General features: G+C 44.7%; 1 protein-coding gene across 6 annotated transcripts in view; it reads left to right on the plus strand.

The window, feature by feature from the left end:
• Window positions 1-18761, plus strand: part of LOC110569914 (guanine nucleotide-binding protein G(s) subunit alpha) — a 58874-nt gene extending 40113 nt beyond the window's left edge. For 3 of the 6 annotated variants that reach the window (XM_021677877.1, XM_021677878.1, XM_021677882.1), the window contains 12 exons: window positions 3644-3716; window positions 6861-6905; window positions 11278-11332; window positions 11419-11538; window positions 13557-13654; window positions 16707-16761; window positions 16888-16961; window positions 17058-17116; window positions 17224-17344; window positions 17530-17660; window positions 17944-18011; window positions 18242-18761. In XM_021677877.1, the coding sequence (XP_021533552.1) occupies window positions 3644-3716; window positions 6861-6905; window positions 11278-11332; window positions 11419-11538; window positions 13557-13654; window positions 16707-16761; window positions 16888-16961; window positions 17058-17116; window positions 17224-17344; window positions 17530-17660; window positions 17944-18011; window positions 18242-18388 (1046 nt within the window). In that variant the 3' untranslated portion in view covers window positions 18389-18761. Of the gene's footprint in view, window positions 1-3643; window positions 3717-6860; window positions 6906-11274; window positions 11333-11418; window positions 11539-13556; window positions 13655-16706; window positions 16762-16887; window positions 16962-17057; window positions 17117-17223; window positions 17345-17529; window positions 17661-17943; window positions 18012-18241 lie in introns of all 6 variants that reach the window. The other 3 variants (XM_021677880.1, XM_021677879.1, XM_021677881.1) reach the window with 3 other exon arrangements.
• Window positions 18762-21587: the final 2826 nt, after the last annotated feature.

Genomic DNA, 21587 nt, shown 5'->3' on the forward strand with positions numbered 1-21587 from the left:
CCCCGCAGGCCGCGCGCGCCGAGCCCGCCCCCCGCCCCGGGCGCGCGCTCCCGAGCCCGTCGCCCGCTCGCGGGCTCTGTCTCTGGGGGGCGAGGCCGGAAGGGGGACCCCGGGGCGCAGATTCGGCCGGGCGGGGGCTCAAAATGGGGCGGGGGGCCGCGGCGGCATGGGCGTGGGGCCCCCTCCCCTGGCCCGCCCGCTCTCTGTCTCTCTCTCTCTTTCTCGCCCTCCCCCTTGCTCTTTTTTCTCTCTCTGTTTTCCGCGAGGCCTACACGACGCCAGGGGTTTGGGTGCATGTTGGGGAGGGGGAGGGGGAGCCCCACAGGGCTCGGGAGACTGCGACAAAAAGAGGGTTTCGGGGACAGGAAATGGGGTGGCGGGCAGAGGGAGGGGGACCCGCCTCCGTGGGGTGTGTGATTTGTTGGGAGAGGGAGAAGAAAGAGGGGCCAGAGAGGAGGGGGTGACGCGGGGCGGGGGGGCGCCGCTGTGGCGGAGGGGACCTCGCCAAGGGGAGGCTTTGGCGGGGGAAGTGGCCGAGGAGAGTGGGGGGGCGGGTGACATCAGCCCCTCGGAAGGGATCGGAGTGGTAAAGGTGGTGCAGTGAGGGGGAGGGGGCGCGGGCGAGTCGTGGCGCCGGAGTGGGGGGGGCGGGGAGGAGGGAGCGCGGCCGCCGCTGGGCGCGACTCGGTGCGTTTCGGGCAGGACACACAGTGTGTGCGCGGAGCAGACGTGTCCCGGGCCGGGTCGGGCCGTGGAAGGAAGACAAGGAGAATCAAATAAAAAAAAACCAAAAAAAAAAAAAAAAATGGAGTTAGTACGCTAAATGCCCAGTGAAGCCAAATGACACGTCATTTTTACAGTATGACCTTTTTATCCCCTTCCAGACATGCAGGCTTTTTGAAAAGCAAGAGAATTAATTGTAGCACCCCCCCCACCACCAAACCATTAACACACACACACACACACACACATTTTCCTGTTAGTCGGCCACATTGAGAGTGCTTTGTGAAAGAAAAAAAAAAAAGACATTCACAAATCAGAACTGGAAAATGACATTTGTCTGTAAATGGCTTCTTGGTCTGGAAATGGCGTGGTTTTTTTTTTTTTTTTTTTGTCCTTTTCAAGGTGGGAGGGGGCATTGAGAGCTCTTTAAGGAGAAGACTTTTTTTCCAGGTGGAAGGAGATGAAAAGACGTTAATTAGTTGTTCGTCAAGTGACATTTGGTTGTTTGGTTTTGGGTTTTCTCTTGATTGCGGTTTTTCCTCTTTGGCCAAAAAAAAAAAAAAAAAAAAAGGCGGGGGGGATTGTTAACTATAAGGAGATGGCCTTTCCTCCTTTTTTCTTAAGGGGAGGGGGAGGGACAAAATAAAACATGAGCATAAAAGAAATTGAAATGACCAGAAGAATTACACAAGCATTAATTAGTATGGAAGTTTTCCACTTCCTCAGTAATTTGGCTGAGTTAATTTGTGAATTTGCTAGGTTAAAACCTAGTTCATGGTCACATTTGAACAAAACAGCTTGATTATAAAGAATAAAAATGTAAAAGGCTGAATTTTCTTTGTGGTGGTGTTTGGTTTGCTTTTTTTTGGATGGGTCACCTCTTTGTTCTCCTGGGTCCAGATTTATATAAAGCAGAAAATTATTAATTAAGTGGAAATAAGTCTGGTGTTTATGCGTTTGCAATTTCAGTAATTAAATGATACATATGTTGAGGTCTTACCTAAAACTTCTCAAGGTAGAATTATGCTATGTGAATTTTTAATATGCATATAACTTGATTTCAAAGTATAACCCTGGAAAAGTCTAGAATCTTTCCTAGGAGTACCATCTTGCTACCTGAATACTAATTTGAAACAAATGTGATACTAAGGGTGCCTTAAATTTCTAACACCTTTGCTCAGTGATCACAAAGTCTGCTTAATTTGAGACTGTTACTCTGAACACACCTTGCATCCCTGTGGGCTTATTTTCCCCAGGTGTCCTAGTCTATATGGCTACATTTTATCATGATTTTATTGATAGCCTCTGGCATGGGGGGTCTGCAGCCCAACTCAGTGCCACACATTTTGCATTTTTAAATGGTGGCTCTCACCAAATAATGCCCCCCCCAAAGAGGAAAGCTAATGATACCCAAAATCCTCTTTTTTAAGTGCATCTTAATTTAATGACATAAAATTGAGTAAATTACAGCGCCAAAAAAGATCTTGCAGTAATTTTTCAGCCCAATTCTCTAATGTCATAAATGTGGAAACTGAGGCACAGATCTGTTTGTGTGTGAGAGAGGTGTTACACATGTTAACACTTCTGACAAAAGAATTTGGAGATTCTGATTAATGTCATGTATTCTCTGCATGGCATCTTAATAGCGCCTTTAATGTTTTAACTTATTAGAGTTGGGCTCATTAAGATAGTGTTTGCTTTGAAATCAATGTTTCTGTGGAAACTAATTTTAACTTACAGATATTGATTACAGCCTTGTGAAAAGGCAAGAGAAGGAGGAATGCTTTGCTCTCTGGGCAGTAAAACAAAAGCAATTAATAAAATTAAAAGTGAAAAAAAGGTAAAAAAACAGGTTTGTGTGGGAGGAGGGCAAAAAATTTTTCACACAAAGAGTATTTGTTGAAGTGAGTGTACATTTGCAAAAAAGAAAATGAGAAAATAGCAATCCTCCTTCTAGCTGGGTGGAAATGTGCTTTTTCCATGAAATATATGTTTACAAATGAAAGGTGATTTAAAATGGAGGCATGTGTGTTCCTTCTTACTTTGAGAAGGGCTTGAGGAATCTGAAAATTCAGTAGCTCCCAGGAATATTTTTTCTCATGATTAAAGTCGTGTCCTTTTAATACTTTTTACAGTTGTTGCTGCATGTGATTATGGTTGTTCTCAAGCACTACATTTGATATTAAAATGTGTTTTTCGAGAGTATGACATACAATTGATGGGCTCCCATTCCCCCCTCCCCCAACATGGTGGTTGTATCCAGAGAGAATTTATCTTTAAGAAAATACCCTTTGCGGGAAAAGAGGACACATGTAACCTTGCAGGTCAGGGTTGATTTTTGAGTAGCCCAAGGGGAGAGAAGGCTGCCCCTACGTACAGCAGCTGCATTGTGAGAATTTGCGGGAGGGAAATGCTGCGTCAGTCCGCCAGCTGAAGGAGACTGCGGTGTCTGGGCATTGTTTGTGAATCCTGGGTGTTTTAACCATGAAACCTCCGACAAACAGTGAATTCTGTGGCTATCTACATTTATGTGTGCGTTTCACCAGTGAATGCTCCTATTTCAAGGATTCAGTTTCAGTTTTAACTTCAATTTTCTAACCCCCTCAAATGACAAAATTGCGTCATTCCTCTGCCCCTTGGCTTCTCCACCCCACAAATTTTAAAACAACCCAAAGGGGGAAAAATTCCTGAAAACAGCAAACCCTTTAATTCTCGTTATTGTGACGGTGAATACTGCAGGTAGACAGAGCTGGACATGTGTTTTCATTTTCTCTGCGTCGAAATGTCAAGGAAAATTGCAAGTCTGTTGTTTTGTTTTGTTTTTTGTGTGTTGCTTCTATGGAAAAGACAAAAGTCCTCTTCCCTGCCCAAGTGTGTAAAATGCCTCCTTCATAACCTGAGACTTACTTTCATTTTCTAGGTGCTGGAGAATCTGGTAAAAGCACCATTGTGAAGCAGATGAGGATCCTGCATGTTAATGGGTTTAATGGAGAGTAAGTGTCAACTCTGTGCAAGGGCACAGGAAGATTAACACGTTTTATACTAACCTTTAGGAAGTTTAGGTAGATTTTGGGGGCTGGGCAGCCAATTTCCACTTAATTTTTTCAGCCTGCATATTAGAAAATCCAGGGAAGAGCTCTTTGGGGATTTTTCCCCCCTCCCTCCTTTTAATCTTTGGTGCAGCAATAAATAATAATAGTAATAACAAAGCACCAGTGTTCTTATAAAAATGCCCCCCCCCCCGCAAGAAAATAGCACTTTTACAGATAAAAGTGGCCCCATGACAGGTCTGCCGCAGACCTGCCCACAGATTTTGGTGCAGTGGGTCTCTAACATGGCTGACACCTGCCATGGCCACCCCCTTTGCAGGCAACCTGACCACTGCAGAGAAGCCCCCCCGCCCGCCCCCGCACCCCAGCAGACGTCAGCACAATGCACCAACACAGGGTGTTTTAAACTATTAGGGAAAAACAGTTTCAATAATGTTCTCATGTAAAACAAAGTTGGAAAGAGGCAGCAGCCCCTGTTAATAATTCCTCATTCCCTCACCACCCCCCCTTTGGAATTAATGTTATGGGCAAATCACTGTTTCCCTTTCTAAAAATCAATAATGTTGCCTAAAGAAAGAAAAAGACATTTAAGCGATGGAGACTGGGAGTTAGGTACTTCCGGCCAGGTCAAGGGGCATTTTTGCCTTTGAAAAGTCCTTGCAGGCATCTTGGTTTAGGACAAGGTGACAATACCGCATTGAGAATAAAGATTAAAAGAGAGTGCGTGTGTATTAGGGATGGAAGAGAAATGCGGGGTCCTGCTTGCCATGAAGAATGCAAACAGAGGGGAGCATTCAATATAATCAGGGCATTTGCTTTTCTCCCCAGACCCCAAATGCCCCCCACCCTTGTGAAACAGAAAACACTAAATCTACCAGCCCTCTGCTTTCACTGGGGTGACAGCTATTCACCGCACCGGATTGCAAACACCTGAAGGCACTAGGTTGCAACTACTAGCTGGTTAGCAGTCCCGTTCCCTTCCCTAAACCTGGATTTAGTGGAAAACTTGTCTCTCCCTTGCATCCCATTTAGTTTCAAAGGGGGACATTGAGTCAGGGCCGCATAGTTTCAGTCATGCACCAAAACCCCACAAAAAAAAAAAAAAAAAAACAATAAAAAGCCACTTACAGACGCCTACTATGCACCAAGCACTGGGGACACAAAGATGAATTTTACCACCTTTCAGAGGTAAAAGGACTGCCCTTAAAGGTAGCTCTTTATGGAACATTCTAGAATTTCTTCATTCAGATAATCGGGGCTGAGGATGATGTCACGCATACAAATGGGTGTTTTAGTTTAAGATGCTCTCTATGCTTTAAGCACGAATCTAGGAGGATGGGCTATTTTACCAATTTTATGAGTGACTCAGTGAGTTACCAATACGCACATACATGCGGCTAATTAAATACTCACTTTCACTTGTCACAAAGCAATTCTGAAATTCTTAATTCCTGACACACCCTTCAAAAAGCCCTATTCCCAGAGATTGTCAGCGGCTGATAAACAAAAAGCCAGAAACCGACTTTTAACTATGTGAATTTGTAATTTAAAGAAAAATCTTGTATAATTATTTCCCCCGTAACTTGCCGGGGAGTGCTTCTTCATGAGGCTAGTTAAGCAAAAATAATTTGACCATGTACCCTCTAGATAAATATTTTGATTAAAACTGGACATGGCTAGCGTTTTTAAAAGGATGCAGCCGCCGCTGTTTACCTTAGCTTGAGTCCAGCAGAAGGTAAGACATCCTTGCAATAATTTACTTAAGGCTTTATCACTCTCCAGGCTGCCCTACAATTTTTTAATTTTTAGAGAAAGGATTCTCCTCCCTTGGCGAGCCGGTCTGTAATGCACACGAGGCATTTAAACCAGAACTTCTCTTTTCTGTTTTCTTTTTAAAAAGAGGAAGCAACATTCCCAGTGTGCCTGCCTTGTAGAGGAAGCCATAGGTAATCTCTCAGGATGTTAAATTTAGCCTGTGGAAGTGACATACAGGGGAATTCTTCGTGTGAGTCTAGAAACCTTATTTTTGTCTCCTTCAAGTGAGCCTCCTTTTTTCTTTTCCTCAGTGCGGTATTGCAACAAAAGCGGTTGCCTTCTCCACTAGGAATTCCCTATGAAATAATGGTGACATCCATCCATTAAAGGGTGTTTTGCGTGGTGCAGGGCCTTTTCCTCCTCGCTCCCGTAAATGTGCGCTTTGTTAGGGCTGGGCTGAGCTATTAAATTTGCCTTAACTATCTGCAGACTGCCGTGCCAATTACAGTTTTAGGGTAAGGTGTAATATTAATCTGACCTTGAGAAATACAGAGGTCAAGTGTGGATTTTCCTAACTCAAAAGCTAACTCTTCCTTACAATTAGTATTGGGAAAAAAAAGGTGCCATTAACATTGGTTGAGCTAATAAGCTAATCAATTACAAAACCATGTAGAATGCTTAGCCATCCTGCCCTTCCCACTTCCAAGGAGGAATTCCTACCATTTATGAAGATTGGTTTTTGAGTAGGGTTTGTTTTTGTTTTCTTTTTTTTTCTTTTGCTGCCTCCCACGGTGCAGACACACAGTTTTAATTGATGACAATTTATCGGGAACAGTTAATATAAATAAAAACACTTCATAGGTAGTTTCCCCGACTATAAGAAGGGAGGAAATTAATACTGCACCAGGAAATCATGGGCAAAAATCACCCATGTCTGGGCCTTTGTATGTTCAGATACAACATGGTAAAGATCTGGGAGAATTAAGGAGCCTGATGTGCTGCTACATTCTCAAAAGAATTGTGAGATAAATCACGGCTTTATCTCCCTAATGCATGTACATTTAGTGAAAGCACAAGAAAATAATTATCCGTCCCTTCTGTATACCCGACCAGAGAGTCTCCAGAGGGCTCGGCTAATACGGTGGCGAAGGTGTGGCATTCTTCCCTCCACGGCCTACAGTCTCAGTAGACCTTCCAACTTAGCCAGAAAGGCGACTAGGACTGAATGGGAGGATGGCGGCCATTTGTTTAGGAATGTAGAGAGGCTTTGTGGGGTTTTGGGAAATTGCGGTGCCTTGCAGATTAGGTGAGCTTTCAATCTCTCTTTAAAAGGGGCGGCGAAGAGGACCCGCAGGCTGCAAGGAGCAACAGCGATGGGTAGGCACATTCAAAAACAGAAAAACTTTTTAACAAACAAACAGACATGAAGATCATACTGGGAAACTGAGGGCTGAGCCCCGGGGGAGGAAACAAAACTCATTTCAGGGCCATCAGCCATCTTGGTATACGTTTTCACACGACACCTGAACAGTCTTTGACATTTCAGAGCCAGTGAAGTGCAAAACATAATTTTGGGGGGGCCATTCTTTAAATATAATTAAATCCAGCTGGGGGAAAAGTTACAGATTTCAGCGTTAGACGATCAGTTTAAGATTTTGAGAATTGATGTTTTTCCATATGGTTTCTGTTTCCCCACCCCTACCCCAGCTGTCCATTCAAATTGGCTACTTGTTTTTAAAACTATCTACTAAATTCCCATCCACCCAGTGCTTGGTCTGATGTAAAAATTTCAGACTTGGGGGGTGGAGGGGAATCTTTTTCCCATATCAAAATACGTGGTGCTGCACTGTCTGTAATTTGGAGAGGAAAAAAAAAAAAAGTGCCTCAGCACCTTGCAGGACGTCATTGTTAAGAATGATCTCAAAGCCTCTGATCTTTTTAAGATTTTCTAGTATATCTTCAATTGGAGGCATATTGCGTTATTAGCTAGTGGATAGGAAATTCATGATGGCATCCGCTTTTTTTTTTTTCCCCATTCATTATCAATTTTGTTTTCCTTCATTTCCTACATCCCCACTCTCCATTACATGCCTACACGCACTCGCATGCCAGGTAACCTCGCATGCCAGGTAACCGTTGGAGGTCTGCTTGCATATTCAGCATGCAGTGACGAAGCAGCTTTTTCTCACGAGGACAGAGCTGATTGACCTAGCCTAGGGCATCTCAAAGAAATAGCCTCTGTGGCCGGGGTGGGGCGGGGCAAGGGATCCTGGGGTCGGGGACAAAGTAACTTACACATGTTTGTTCATCTGTTTCTTTTAGAATATATTATCCCTAGATGATGGCTACAGTTTCTCATCTTCCCGGCTATGTCCTATCACACTTTGCATGCTGGAATTGCCTGGTCTTAGGAACTTCTAATAAGAATACTATTCTGTTGTGGGGGGGGGGGGGGGATGGGGCCCTACCACCTAACCTCAAAAGATAACTGAAAACAACAAAAAAAATACCAAAAAAACCACACACACACACACACACAAAAAACAAAAAAATATGGCATGAAATCCTTAATTGGCAAAAATGTAGTGTAATAGCAATCCAAAAAAGGCATCTACATAAAAGTGACTGACAGTTTACTGTACCAAAAGTTGGCATTTGAGAAATATGACAAGCCCTTATAGAACCACCTAGTGTGTGCTAGATGCTGTGCTAGATCCTTGAACCCTACTAATACCTTCCTTGCCTGCACTTCTCTCTGTGACTCTGTTCTGCAAGTAAATATAAGAATTAACATACGTGATAAATAAAAATTCTCTGCATGTCTCAGCAATCCCTGTATCTTGCGTCTGTCTTCTGTCTTTCTTCTTTTGTCTGTCCTTTCCCACAAAAGCACGAAGATAAGGTATAGGACGGAAAGAGACTCTGGGGACAACTCTAGCCTCCCCCTACCACTTAGGCAGCTGATGCGGGGGAGAGAAGGGGCTCCTAAAATTCAAACCCAGACAACAGGCTTTTATATACATGTTGGGGGGAGGAAGGGGGCAATGTGCTATGAGCACTTCTAGACCCAGCCCCGATATTTTAGTCCATCCAGATTGTAGCAGTTGATACATAATTTGGCTTTGTTAAGTAGTTTAGAGACATCTGAGGGATTTTCTCTGAATTTCACAATGTTAAATTCATTAAGCGATAGTAAAAATGATGATAAACCTGCCAGCCCTAGTATAATATCTCCATCTACATAGTAATTGCTTCAATGGAAGAATTTTATGTTTTAGTATTACACACCCGAATTAGATTTTAGATTTCTATTTTAGCTGTTTTATACTTGATACACTCCCACACCTATTCACATACGTAGATGAATACTGAACACGTTCTCAAAATATCCGTATTTAAGACTGGAAGTTTTCCAATTATCATACTACTACTTAGACCAAAATATCAAACTGAATGAAAGAACCTAGTTTCTGGAAGTACTTTCCTCTTGCTGTACGTACATTTGGGTATTTAATACCAGGACATCTCTAATTTTAACTACTGTGGAACCTTGAAACTGAAGGTTAATGGCTTTCATTTACCATGGAAATGGAGCCTGTTTTTAATGAATGGGAATGGATTTCTCCTGTGGGGTTTTAGGTAAACTTGAGTCCACAAGTGAACATTAGGGGCAAACACACATCCTTTAAAAATGTCTAATGTCTAAATAACTGATTTAGACTCTAGCACCGAGTCTGGACATGGTTCCTGATTTCAGAAACGAGCTTCAGTGGTGCACGTACAAAGCAGAAAAGTCCCACAGAAGGGTCAGGACTCTGGATCCCTTTTCAGTGTAGGGTGGTTGCATAAAGCGGGGGGGGCCAGAGCCGGACCTCCGATCGGCGTGTGGATGCCATACTCGTGGTTTATAGGACCGCTTACTATCCTGTCTGTTACTCAAGTTCTCCTGACTTCAGCACTTTTAAGTGGCCCTGAGGGGGTTCCTGGTACCATTTACCTCCCCCCCACACATACACACACACACACATACCCCAAAGCCTACTGACCCTCCCTCACTGGTGAGAATACTTCTAAACTAGCTTCTTACTCTCCTATGAAAAGCAGTTTCTCTGAGGCCAGTTTACCAGAAAGAGGGCTGACCCTGGAGAAGGGATGAAATGAAATAAAAAAATCAGGGCCCACCCCTCAGATCAATATGCAGATCTTTCTTTTGATAAGAATAAACCGTGCAGGAAACATTAGCTATTACAATTCCTTGGAAAACTCAGGACCAGGATCGGGTTGGCAGGCGAGCCCATGACCCCTGCACCCCGATCTCCCTTCCCTGCGCCCTGCCCTACGATTAACCCTACTGCCAGCCTGGAGGTGCTATTAACCCCACCACAGACCTGCATCCCGCCCCCCCCCCCCCCCGCCACTTCTCTGTGTTTCCTCTACTTCTGAGGGCTACCTCCATTCCAGGACTCTTGGTGAATCAACCAAGTGAAAGCTTCAAAAGTTGGGAATCTCGAGATGGTCTTTAAAAATCCTACACAGCAAGAAAAAGATGAGCTCTGTCCCTTCTGCTTCTGTGACTCACTTTTCCTCTCGGCCTGAGTTTCCTCTGTGAGGGGGCGGCGCCTCACTTCCACGTGATGGCCTGTCACAGCCCCGGGGCCTAATGCGCGGCAGGTGTGTCCTGTACATGGCTCCACATCCCCCCCCCCCCACACACACACACCCAAAACCACAAGGTTGAGGCAATAGGTGTGATAAGATTTACCCCAAGCAAGAGGTCCTTTTTATTCCCTGAAGACACAAACTCTAGAATCTTGTTTGGTCGTGCTGCTAATGAAGGACAGTTGCTGAAAGACAGCTAGGCACTTCTGATTGATGTGATTGGGAGCAGGCATTCCATCAGGGGGTCCCCCCAGGAGCCAAAGGTTGTGGCCTTTACTTGTGGTTCCAGTGAGTCTGAATTAAAAAAGATCATCCCACATGTCCTGTATGACTTAGGTTCAAATCAGCTAAACCTTGAACTTCTACTTAACAGGTGCCCCCGCCCCCCGCTGCCCCCAGCACACAAGTCCCAGATCATAAAGACTCCTGTGGGTGGGGATCTTATTTTATCCCTATTCACGTGGAGGGATCAGTGTATATTAACATCACCTAGAAACGTCATTGCTACTGGCTGAGTGACTGACACGGTGACTTAATTAATAAAAATGGCCTCAAAGCCTTAAAATCTGTAATATCACCATCTGCATTCACTGGTTCTCTATGTACTAATCCAGTGATGGAGTAAGCCCCAAGTAGAACCATGAAACTTTTTCTCCCTAATATGATTGATAGAGCACCCCCACTCCCCTCTTCACATCACACACACACACACACACACACACACACACACATGCTGATAAGGGCCAGTAGGAGCCTTTTAGGAAGTGTTGGTGTGCTGTGGGAACTTCAAAAAATGGACCCACATCTGAAACAGTCCGTGAACCAGGTCTGGCTTCTGGTACAGTAGACTTGATCATTATCTTGATGCCAATTTGCTAATCAGCCCCAATCGGGCGTGTCCTTGGGACACATTGGGGAGGTTATAATTCGAAACCGTCTTTATTCAGGAGCCTCCAATCCGTATGGATTTGAACCCACAGCTCTTGCAAGAACAGAATACTATGCTTTTAGTTGGAATATCTTGACTAAAGAGACCCTGTTCGTCAATGTGATGCAATATGATCTCTCTCTCTTTTCAATCCCACTGTAGTGAGAAGGCGACCAAAGTGCAGGACATCAAAAACAACCTGAAAGAGGCGATCGAAGTACGTGTTTGGGGCCTTCCTCTCTTCTCTTAGCCCCCTTCTCAGGCAGTGCTGTCCCCCTGACTGCTTTGCTGACTCGTTTGCAGACCATCGTGGCCGCCATGAGCAACCTGGTGCCCCCCGTGGAGCTGGCCAACCCTGAGAACCAGTTCAGAGTGGACTACATTCTGAGCGTCATGAACGTGCCTGACTTTGATTTCCCTCCTGTAAGCTAAGCTCTTGGGTTGTTCCTCCCCCCCACCCCTACCCCCACCCCGGCCTGGCCCACGGGGTCGCACAGGTGATGAGCCCCAGCCGCCGGTCACCTGTGTCAGCCACTTCCGGAGAAACCCCTTTCGGGAAAAGTGAATTCCCTCAGGGTCCTTCATGTTCAAAACCAAAGTCTTAAGAATCAAAGTAGGGTTTTTGCTCAAGATGGGGGAGCAAAATTCGATCAGCCCTTGTAAGTCCTGGCTCACCCATCCCCACAAGTAAACACCCCACTTTAATCCTCGTGTTAGTAGATTGTAAGTGTGTGTGAGGGAAGATGGCCCGGGTTGTGTCACAGCCCTCGTTATGCCCTCGTACCCGTCTTGTGACAAACCAAACGGTATGTTAAGTGTGGCTCACAAATGCTAATTGTCCAGTTAAATGAACGGATCTGAAGATAGCAAAGAAGGCAGAAAGGAAGGGCCAGCCCTGAGTTTTATAAATGGGAGACATTCTCGTTTTCAACAATTTGCCGTTTGACCTTTATGAAGTTTTAAATCAGTCTTTGCGTTGGGGCAAATTTTTTAAAAAGGAAAAAAAAAAAGGACTTTCACCTAAATTATAACTTGGAGATTTTCTTCTGTGTGTCCTCGTTGGCGTGCGGGACACTGTTTACAAAGATTCTCTGTCCCATAAAGAGCTATTTTTAGGTGACACAAAACTGCCCATGCCCAAACGTATATGTTTTGACCCCTTTGTAGGGGAAGAGTGGTTTCTCAGAGGGGAACGGGAAACAAGATGGAAAGATGCGCAAGTTTATAAGGCCCAGAAGGAAAAGACTTGTCTACAGTTAGAACAATGAGTTATTGTGGCCTTTTGTCAGGCTTTCCTGGGAATTTGTGTTTGTGTATTTTAAATGGGCTTGGCTGCAAACTTCTACTAGCAGGGAAGCAGTATTAATAAGTAGGTCTAGGTAATTTTTTTTTTTTTAATAGCACTTGTTTGAAAAAAAATCAAGCGGTCAGCACAATATACATAATGCATATTTCTAATAGAAGGAAAAATGGCAGCCGGCTGAAAATGCACCAGAACAGTAACATTTTATTAGTCGTGCTGATAGCTGAACTTTGTGTCCCTACCTACTTTTAATTCTTCTCTTGCCGAATTCATATTTGAAGAAAAACCTCTTTCCTTGTAAGGGAAGATTGCCCCCATATAATTAAAAATGTTTCTATGTTCGGGCGCCTGGGTGGCTCAGTTGGTTAAGCGACTGCCTTCGGCTCAGGTCATGATCCTGGAGTCCCTGGATCGAGTCCCGCATCGGGCTCCCTGCTCGGCAGGGAGTCTGCTTCTCCCTCTGACCCTCCTCCCTCTCATGCTCTCTGTATCTCATTCTCTCTGTCTCAAATAAATAAATAAAATCTTTAAAAAAAAAAAAAGTTTCTATGTTCAAATGAAATGTGAATCATAACCTACTACAATTTAAAAACAACAGAGGTTATTTGCTCCTTTTTTTCTCCCTATTACGACCCTTCCCAAGGGACAGGCACTGACAAGGCCAGATTTGCCAGCGATTCCCAACCGTAATATTTTTTGGGTAAAATTCAGATTTCCCTGGAAGGGAAATTTCATCCCAGCACATCTTTCATGTTTTCACAACACTGAATCATTCCTTGGCATATTCTCCTAATGCAGATTAATGTATATCTTTCCCATAAAAGCAATTGTGTGGAGAAGCAAAATGATTCAGTAGTTTACTCTTTCCGCCCCCCCCCCCCAAAAAAACATAGGAGGAACACTACCCAAGACCAGTTAATTCACAATCAGAGGACAGCAGGAATTAATTACCTTGCCTTTTAATTACGTTTCACAAATTGAATGAAAGTTCTTTTGAGCACAGAGTCACTAATTTGGCTCGCAAGTGGGAATCCCACCCCGTGCTGGTCACACAGCGAACTGTGGCATCTGGACTGTAGGGGCAGCCCGCCTGCCTGGGCTCAAGCTCATCTGTGTTCTCTCTTGTGTTCACTCTCAGGAGTTCTATGAGCATGCCAAGGCTCTGTGGGAGGATGAAGGAGTGCGTGCCTGCTATGAGCGTTCCAATGAGTACCAGCTGATCGACTGCGCCCAGTAGTGAGTAACCTCTCTCCCCCAGCCATACACAGCATAGGAACAAATGGAGAAAACACTAGAAATCTCAACTCCCGCTTATTAAGTTATTTGCAAAGGGTCCGTTCATAGGAGCCAGCCAGTTAAGTCCCACCTGCACTTAGAAAGTTCTGGTCTGATTCATTTGTTAATTGCACTTTTTAGTGCAGTGACATTATTTTACATAAACAATGCCTGTTAGAGCAAAATGATAATTACTTGCAATAAAGTGATGTTTGTAGTTAATTAGCTTGAGGTAATTAATTGGATTGACCTCCAAGCTTTTAGGAAGATTGGGCAGCTCTCACGCTTTGAATAATGTAAAAATATTGTATTTTATTGCTGTCATTTAAAAACCGAAATGGCGAGGACAAAACCATACCCCGCCCCCTCCTTGGTAGCTGAGAATCGCCTTGCTATTTCTGCAATCAGGTAGGTGACTAGAGTAGTTACCAGAGTCTAGCGTTACTGGCTGCTGTTCATCTAGAGTTATTCGTTCACGCTGGGCTTTAATTCAAGGATGCTTCCCCTTACGGAGAGTGGACCGCCCTCACCCTGCACCTGCTACAGTAAATACAGGATGCTCAGGGCCACAAAGAAATTGTTTTAGAAGACAGTGTTTGTAGGCTGCGGTTGCACAAACATGCTAAGTGGTCTCAGCGAAAATACTCTGAAGTTGGGGTGTCTTGTGACTTGGGGGGGGGTAATAGATATTTGCGACGTTCCAGCCTTTCTTCTATAGGTCGCTGAAACTCAGAAGCGACTTTGCTGTAGAATATCAAGTCATCAGGACCAGGGTTCCAGGCTGGCTCACAAAAACCTACAATTGCATTTGCTTAGAAGCCCCAAACCTGAGGGATTTATTGTGAATACCAGTTGAATAAATAGGAGGGAGGAAGAGGTAACAGCAAACAAACAGCAAGTTCCCTAGAATCCTGTTATCTACAAATCACAGAAGCTTCTGGTAGGCTCTGTGAAACCTATCAACGTCCCCCTCCCCGGCCCCGCCTTCCCATAGGAAGCGCACAGCCAGTTGTCTCCAGATATCGGGGACACAGCTGCGTGGCGGTGGTCGCTACACATCAGTATGTGTATTTTCCCAAGGAGCAGAAAAACAGTCCTTCTTGGCCAGTCCCGGTGACCCCAACCCCCTACCACTTCTTCAACAAAGTCCCTGATTTTCTTAAAAGTTTGAACTAAAAGCTGGAAGTGCTAATTATAGTAACTCAAAACAAATGGAAATCCTGGAATTGTTTGCGTTTTGTATTTTGGATCCAAGTCAGAAGTACAGGTACAAGATGAGGAGGGTTTAACCCTCCCCACTTTGAGTGCTCTGTTGGTGGGCGGGGAAAGAGTAACAGTTTCATGAACAGTAATTTACCCAGGTTTCTGGGTTGTTGTTTTTTTGTTGTTGTTGTTTTTAATTTCAGACCATTTAAAAGTTTTCTTACAGCAACATTATGTTGCTCCTGCAACTTTATCTGAAAATGGCAACATTTGCACAGTTTATGGCAAGTTTTAAGGAAACTTGGAGGGGGGGAAAAAAAAGAAGAACATAGGTTACAACTTTTAAAATGTCTTCCCCGGGCGGGATGATAGCGCATGGGGCACGCTGACCAGTATGTTTCTGGTTGAACTGCCTTTACGTTAAAGTTGCCATACTGGTATCTTGCCCATTTCTTAAGCTGCCTATTTTTATTTGTTGAGCTGGGGTTTGGCTGGCCTGGCTCCAGATGTCTCTCTCACAAGATTTGGTGCTGATGATCTATTTATAGAACTGTGGTTCTGTTGCCATGGCAACGTGCTGGAGGCCAGGGCGGCTGGGGAGCTATTTCTGGACTGGTGCTGTAATGTAGGACTGATTGGGCAAGTTAGTATATCCTCTAAGCCAGACTAACTCTAAACTGGTAAAGAGGATGGGGGGCGGGGGGAACTTACAGAATTTCTTCAAAGTACGACTTTTCTCCCTTTGTGATTTTCTTTTCAGTTTTAAAACAGTTCCAAACCCCCTATCTCCTCCCCCTGCCCCAGGAAAAACTCCCCCGCCCCCCGCCCAGTTTTAACATTCATTTTCCATATTAATTAAATCACCCCAATCTTTCCAAAGTTCCTTTTCCTAATGGTCTGTCTAGTCCAGCAGCACCTCGAGGTCGTCATTGCTTTGGGAAAGTCGTGGCCCACTCTTGATATAAAGCTTCCTTATGGTGGATGGTTGTCTCTCAGGCCCCAAGCCCCTCTTTTGTGCAGGATCCCGGCCATAGAAGGATCCATAACCTGGATGGCTGTGGGATTTTTTTAAAAACTCAAGCGTCTCCTATCTGGAGGGTTCTATTTCATGGACCAAACAGAACGGAAGGGAACTTTGTGTTTGTTTCCTGTTCGGTGTGGTTAGGCCAGAAAGGGCCCCTTTGTGTCAACCTCTTTTGTTCTCTTTTAATAAGTGAGATTCTTAAAAAGTAGGAGGAAGGGATACCCATTCTGAGTAATTCAAACAATCTCATTTTCACGAGTCCCTTGAGGGGAAAATCCTTGCTGCTTTTAAGTGTGCCGTTTTACTTTAAAAAAAAAAAAATGGAATGGAGTAGAAGTATACAGTTTTCAAATTACTTGCCATTTTAGTCAACGGCAAACAACTTGAAAATTTTAAATTTTTAATAATTTTCAAATGGCACAAGATCAGGTAGGCCTGGTTTGGGGGTCTCTGCTGGTTGCACGGAACCAAGTCCAGAGTCCCCCAACCCCACCCCCGCTTTGGTCCTGTGCTGTACCTGCAGGCCAGGAGCCCTGAGAGGCCCAGATCTAGTCCCCCAAATACCTTTTCTTAAATGCTGCTTGCTCTGACCTTTCTAAGGTATAGGCTTTGAGCCCTCAACATAACCAACACAGACAAAACTCCCGTTGACTGAACGCCATATAACTATGACACCCTCATTTCCATTGAGCTCGACTTCATAGCGAGACAGGAATTAGGGGCAAATCAGCATGAGCTCATGAGCTCCTTGAACACCCCTGTGTGTCTCTGTTCTTTTCCTCCCAGCTTCCTGGACAAGATTGATGTCATCAAGCAGGCTGACTATGTGCCCAGCGATCAGGTAGGTGAAAGTTCTCACAGAGGACTTGGAGCCCTCTTTGCAAGCTAGTCAAGACTTTTGCTTCCAGTTGGCGATTAATATTCCAGTTGGTTTTGGTGAGATCCACTGACCTAGATCTTGTTTTAGGATCTGCTTCGCTGCCGCGTCCTGACTTCTGGAATCTTTGAGACCAAGTTCCAGGTGGACAAAGTCAACTTCCAGTAAGTGAACGGTTCCCTTTTCAAGATAGAGACTGGTTTGCTTCAGTTCCCACCAGCAGAGTGGTGGGGTGACCGGGTGTCCTGTGTCTCCTGCAGCATGTTTGACGTGGGTGGCCAGCGCGATGAACGCCGCAAATGGATCCAGTGCTTCAATGGTATGGAAGCCATAGACTGCTCTGCTCTGTAAGGACGTTGTGCTCTTTGAATCATTAAGGTTCACGTTCACCTCTAACAAGCATTGCTTTTGCTTTCTTGCGTGAAGATGTGACTGCCATTATCTTCGTGGTGGCCAGTAGCAGCTACAACATGGTCATTCGGGAGGACAACCAGACCAACCGCCTGCAGGAGGCTCTGAACCTCTTCAAGAGCATCTGGAACAACAGGTTTGGGAGCATCCCCTTGGCTTCCTCCCAGCCTCTCACCTGCGGGGGGGGGGGGTCCCTGTGACTGATCCCAAAGCCCTGTATTTGCACTGTTACTAAAAAGAGTCTTGTGCATGTATGTCAGACCCCTTGCAGAAAGAATGCTTTCTTTTCCTGGACATTAAGCCCACATTCCTCTCTGTTAGATGGCTGCGCACCATCTCTGTGATTCTGTTCCTCAACAAGCAAGACCTGCTCGCTGAGAAAGTCCTTGCTGGAAAATCGAAGATTGAGGACTACTTTCCAGAATTTGCTCGCTACACTACTCCTGAGGATGGTACGTATGGCCTCCTGCTGTTGGACTGGAGCATAGTTCAGTTCATGGGTCCCATACGCTCACGAATGTGCTACAAGTCTCCCTTTCTGGAGGTTTTCCACGTAGGTGGAGTTTAAGAATCACCTAAACGAACAACCTCTAAGAATGTAAATCTCCCTTCACTCCCAGGGATCTGTAGGGAAGCAAGAAAAACTCACTTCTCTGCATAGAAGTTAAGGGGCCACAATGATGCCAGCACCCTAGCTCTGTAATGACCTCACCAAAATGGTTCTGTTCTTCATAGCTACTCCCGAGCCCGGAGAGGACCCCCGCGTGACCCGGGCCAAGTACTTCATCCGCGACGAATTTCTGGTGAGGAGAGACCGTCTTTGGTTTTCTCTTTTCTCCGGGGGGTAAATTCACTTGAACATTTGGGGCTCAAAAGCTCTTCAGTTCTTCCGTTCCATTTCACTGGTGGCCAGTGAGGATTTTAGCTTGCACGTAGCCTCGGTAAGTAGCCGGTCCGCTCGCCCCTGGCGGGTAGCCCGTCGATGACTGGAGGGAGGTGGCGCGGACTCGGCTCTCTTGTGTCCGCCCCGCAGAGAATCAGCACCGCCAGTGGGGACGGGCGGCATTACTGCTACCCACACTTCACTTGCGCCGTGGACACCGAGAACATCCGCCGCGTGTTCAACGACTGCCGGGACATCATCCAGCGCATGCACCTTCGTCAGTACGAGCTGCTCTGAGAAGGGGACACCCAAATTTAAGTAAAGCCTTGAGCACAATTCAGAGTGAAGCGTAATTGTACACGCAGTTGATCACCCACCATAGGGCATGATTAACAAGGCAACCTCTCCTTTTCCCCTCAAGTGATCTTGCAAAGTCCCCCTTTCCCCTTCAGCTTGCTTAAATATTCCAAATTTAGAAAGCTTAAGGCGGCCTACAGAGAAAAAGAAAAAGGCCACAAAAGTTCCCTCTCTCTTTCAGTAAATAAAATAACAGCAGCAAACAAATAATGAAATAAAAGAAATAAATGAAAGAAAAGAAAAGGAATAAATGAAATAAATATTGTCTTGTGCAGCATTAAAAAAATCAAAATAAAAATTAAATGTGAGCAAAGGATGTGAGTCCTGTGAATTACTTGCGGCTTCGCGCAAATATCCATTGTTCATGGTTTGTCCCCATAAACAGCTTGCAGATAATTCAGAAAGTCTACCGCTGTCCTTTGCCCAAGCCCACGCCCCTTAGGAAACCATTAGCCCATGTAAAGACTCCCGAACTGGTCATTGCCACCCTATCCATTCTACCAACTTCCCTTATATAGGTCATCACATTGTGCCTGTTTTACCTAGAATCTCTCCCCAAAATAGGTGTTAGGTTTGGGGTGCTCTGTCCAGCTTTAGGATATGGACTCAAGTATGTGGGGGGAAATTCAGGAATGCAGTGTTTCAAAAGACGGGAAGTGGGGTGACTCAAAAAATGGTGTACAATGTAGACCTTTATCAAATCATCACATGGTACACTTAATTATCTCGGAATTTTGTCCGTTATCCCTCAAAGTTGGGGGGAAAAAAAACGAGCTATCAAATAGAAATGGCTTTGAAACAAATGGCTAAACGTTTGGGGACAAACTTAAACTGGATCTCTCACTCCGTACACAAAGGAATTTTACGTGGATCAATCACCGTTTAAATACAAAAAAAGTCCTTTAAAATGGATATTTTAACAATTAGAATATTGGTTTATAGAAGGCCTCTTCTATATGATCTAACCTCCACAAGCCATGGGGGTGGGGTGGGCTATACAAAGTGAAAATTACATAAAACAAAATATGAATGGGGTGGAGACTGGGTAAAAATCTGTAACAAAGGGTTGATTTCCCTAATAAGCAGAGTACTCATAACTAATAAACCGTCATAAAAGTGCAAAATTCACGAACACACAGTTTACTTGAGAAAAGAATACACTAATGGGGAAAATGGGGAGTCTCATAATAAAATGCAGTATAAACTCATGGGGGGTGCTGGGGGGGGGTGGTGGTCAGCATCCAGAGGCTGCACATGAAACTGAGTAAAGCTGTAATGAACTGTGGCTTGGGTCTGAGGTCCACTTGGGCACCCTAATCTTCATCCCCAGGGTCATACCTTAAGCTTGTGGTCACCCCTGGTGTGGCTTCCTGGAGAGGTGGGAGAAGAGACCAGCTTGTCTTCAGCATCTACCGCTGCACCCTCTGAAAGTGGCCAAATGAAACATTAAGTTGATTCTGTAATTCAGCCCCAAAATCTACTTAGGGTTCTAGTTTCCAGATAAAATTAATCCCAGCCAAATTAATCCTCTCGCATAGCTCCCCAGGGGTGAGCAAAATAAGCCCCAAAGAGGGCAGAAAAAGTAGCAAATACCCATCTCCATAAACCCTTCGAAAGCTTCCTACGTAATACTCAGTCCACATAAAAACTGTGTGCGTGCTCTGTAGATTTTGTTGCAAAACAACTCTCCAAAACACCCCCAAATTAACATCAATCTGCATAAGTGCTTATTATGCAAATATAGCCAAAAGATCAACCCACCAATCCCCATAATCCTCCAAAGTACTCCAAATAAACAGCTAACAAAAACCTGGGTACCAGCTATCAAGACCAGCCCACCAGGATGGCCAGCTCTTCCAAGATGGCTGCCTGTATGGCGCCCCCCCCCCCCCCCCACATAGAAATTCTGGAACCTTCTCTGAAGAATAAACAGAAGATTACCACAGCACTAGCCACAGATCCATCAAAATTAGGAAACAAATTCTCAGGCCCTAGAGCAGTTAAACCAAGAAAATGATGCCCCAGAACCCCACCCCCTTGCAGGTCAAAACTGGTCCTTTTATGACCTTCCTCTAGAAGGAGGGTCATGAAAGTCAGTTACCCAGCACCTATTATGTGCCAACCACTGCCCAGTGAGACAGTTTTGGCCATCACCACAATTTTACCAATGAGTCAACCCAGGCCTAGAAAGTAATTTGCTGTAAGAGACAAGGCTGGTAAACGGGGAAAATGGGCTTCAAACTCAGGTAGCCAAAGCCCACTGCCTACCACACCATACTGTCCTTCTGGAAGACAAAGAAAAAAGAGGAAAAGGTCTCCTGTTGTTCTTTCCAGGATGCCAGTTGTCAGGAGTCCATGACCTATGACCCCAAGGGGAAATCCTGCAGGCTCTTCTGGATTCCAGAGCCACCCAGGATGGTGGAGTAGGTGGGGTCGGTGGCAGAGCAGGGAGGGGGTCCTCTTCCCTCGGACAGTAGCATTGGACATACTCCTGCCTTCCCCCCAGTTCAAAGGGTTGCTTTGGCTCCCCCTCCAGTCACTCAAATGTGTTTGAGGGTTCCTTCTGTTCCTTAGGATTTATTCCTTCTATTGAAAACACTTCCATTTCTACTTTCCCTCTGACCTGGTCCCAAACATAACTTTTATAGGGTTACTTTAAAATCTAAATCCTAGGATCTTCAGAAAGCCAAAAAACTATGAGGAATTTCATCTAAATCTTTGATTACAAGTAGCCATTGGTTTTTAAAATTTCAGCTGAATTTTACATCTTCATTTGAATGCAAAACAACATTTTTCTAAAGGTAACAATTTGTGCCACACTTTCTAAAGGTGTATAGACCATATATAACTATGTATTGACCTTTTATTTTTTTTTTTTTTTTTATTTTTTTTTTTTTTTTTTTAAAGATTTTATTTATTTATTTGAGAGAGAGAGAGAATGAGAGACAGAGAGCACGAGAGGGAAGAGGGTCAGAGGGAGAAGCAGACCCCCTGCTGAGCAGGGAGCCCGATGCGGGACTCGATCCCGGGACTCCAGGATCATGACCTGAGCCAAAGGCAGTCGCTTAACCAACTGAGCCACCCAGGCGCCCCTGTATTGACCTTTTAGAGAATAAGTAAAAATAATAATAATAAACCA

Source organism: Neomonachus schauinslandi, chromosome 10, assembly GCF_002201575.2.
Source record: "Neomonachus schauinslandi chromosome 10, ASM220157v2, whole genome shotgun sequence".
NCBI lineage: Eukaryota > Metazoa > Chordata > Mammalia > Carnivora > Phocidae > Neomonachus > Neomonachus schauinslandi.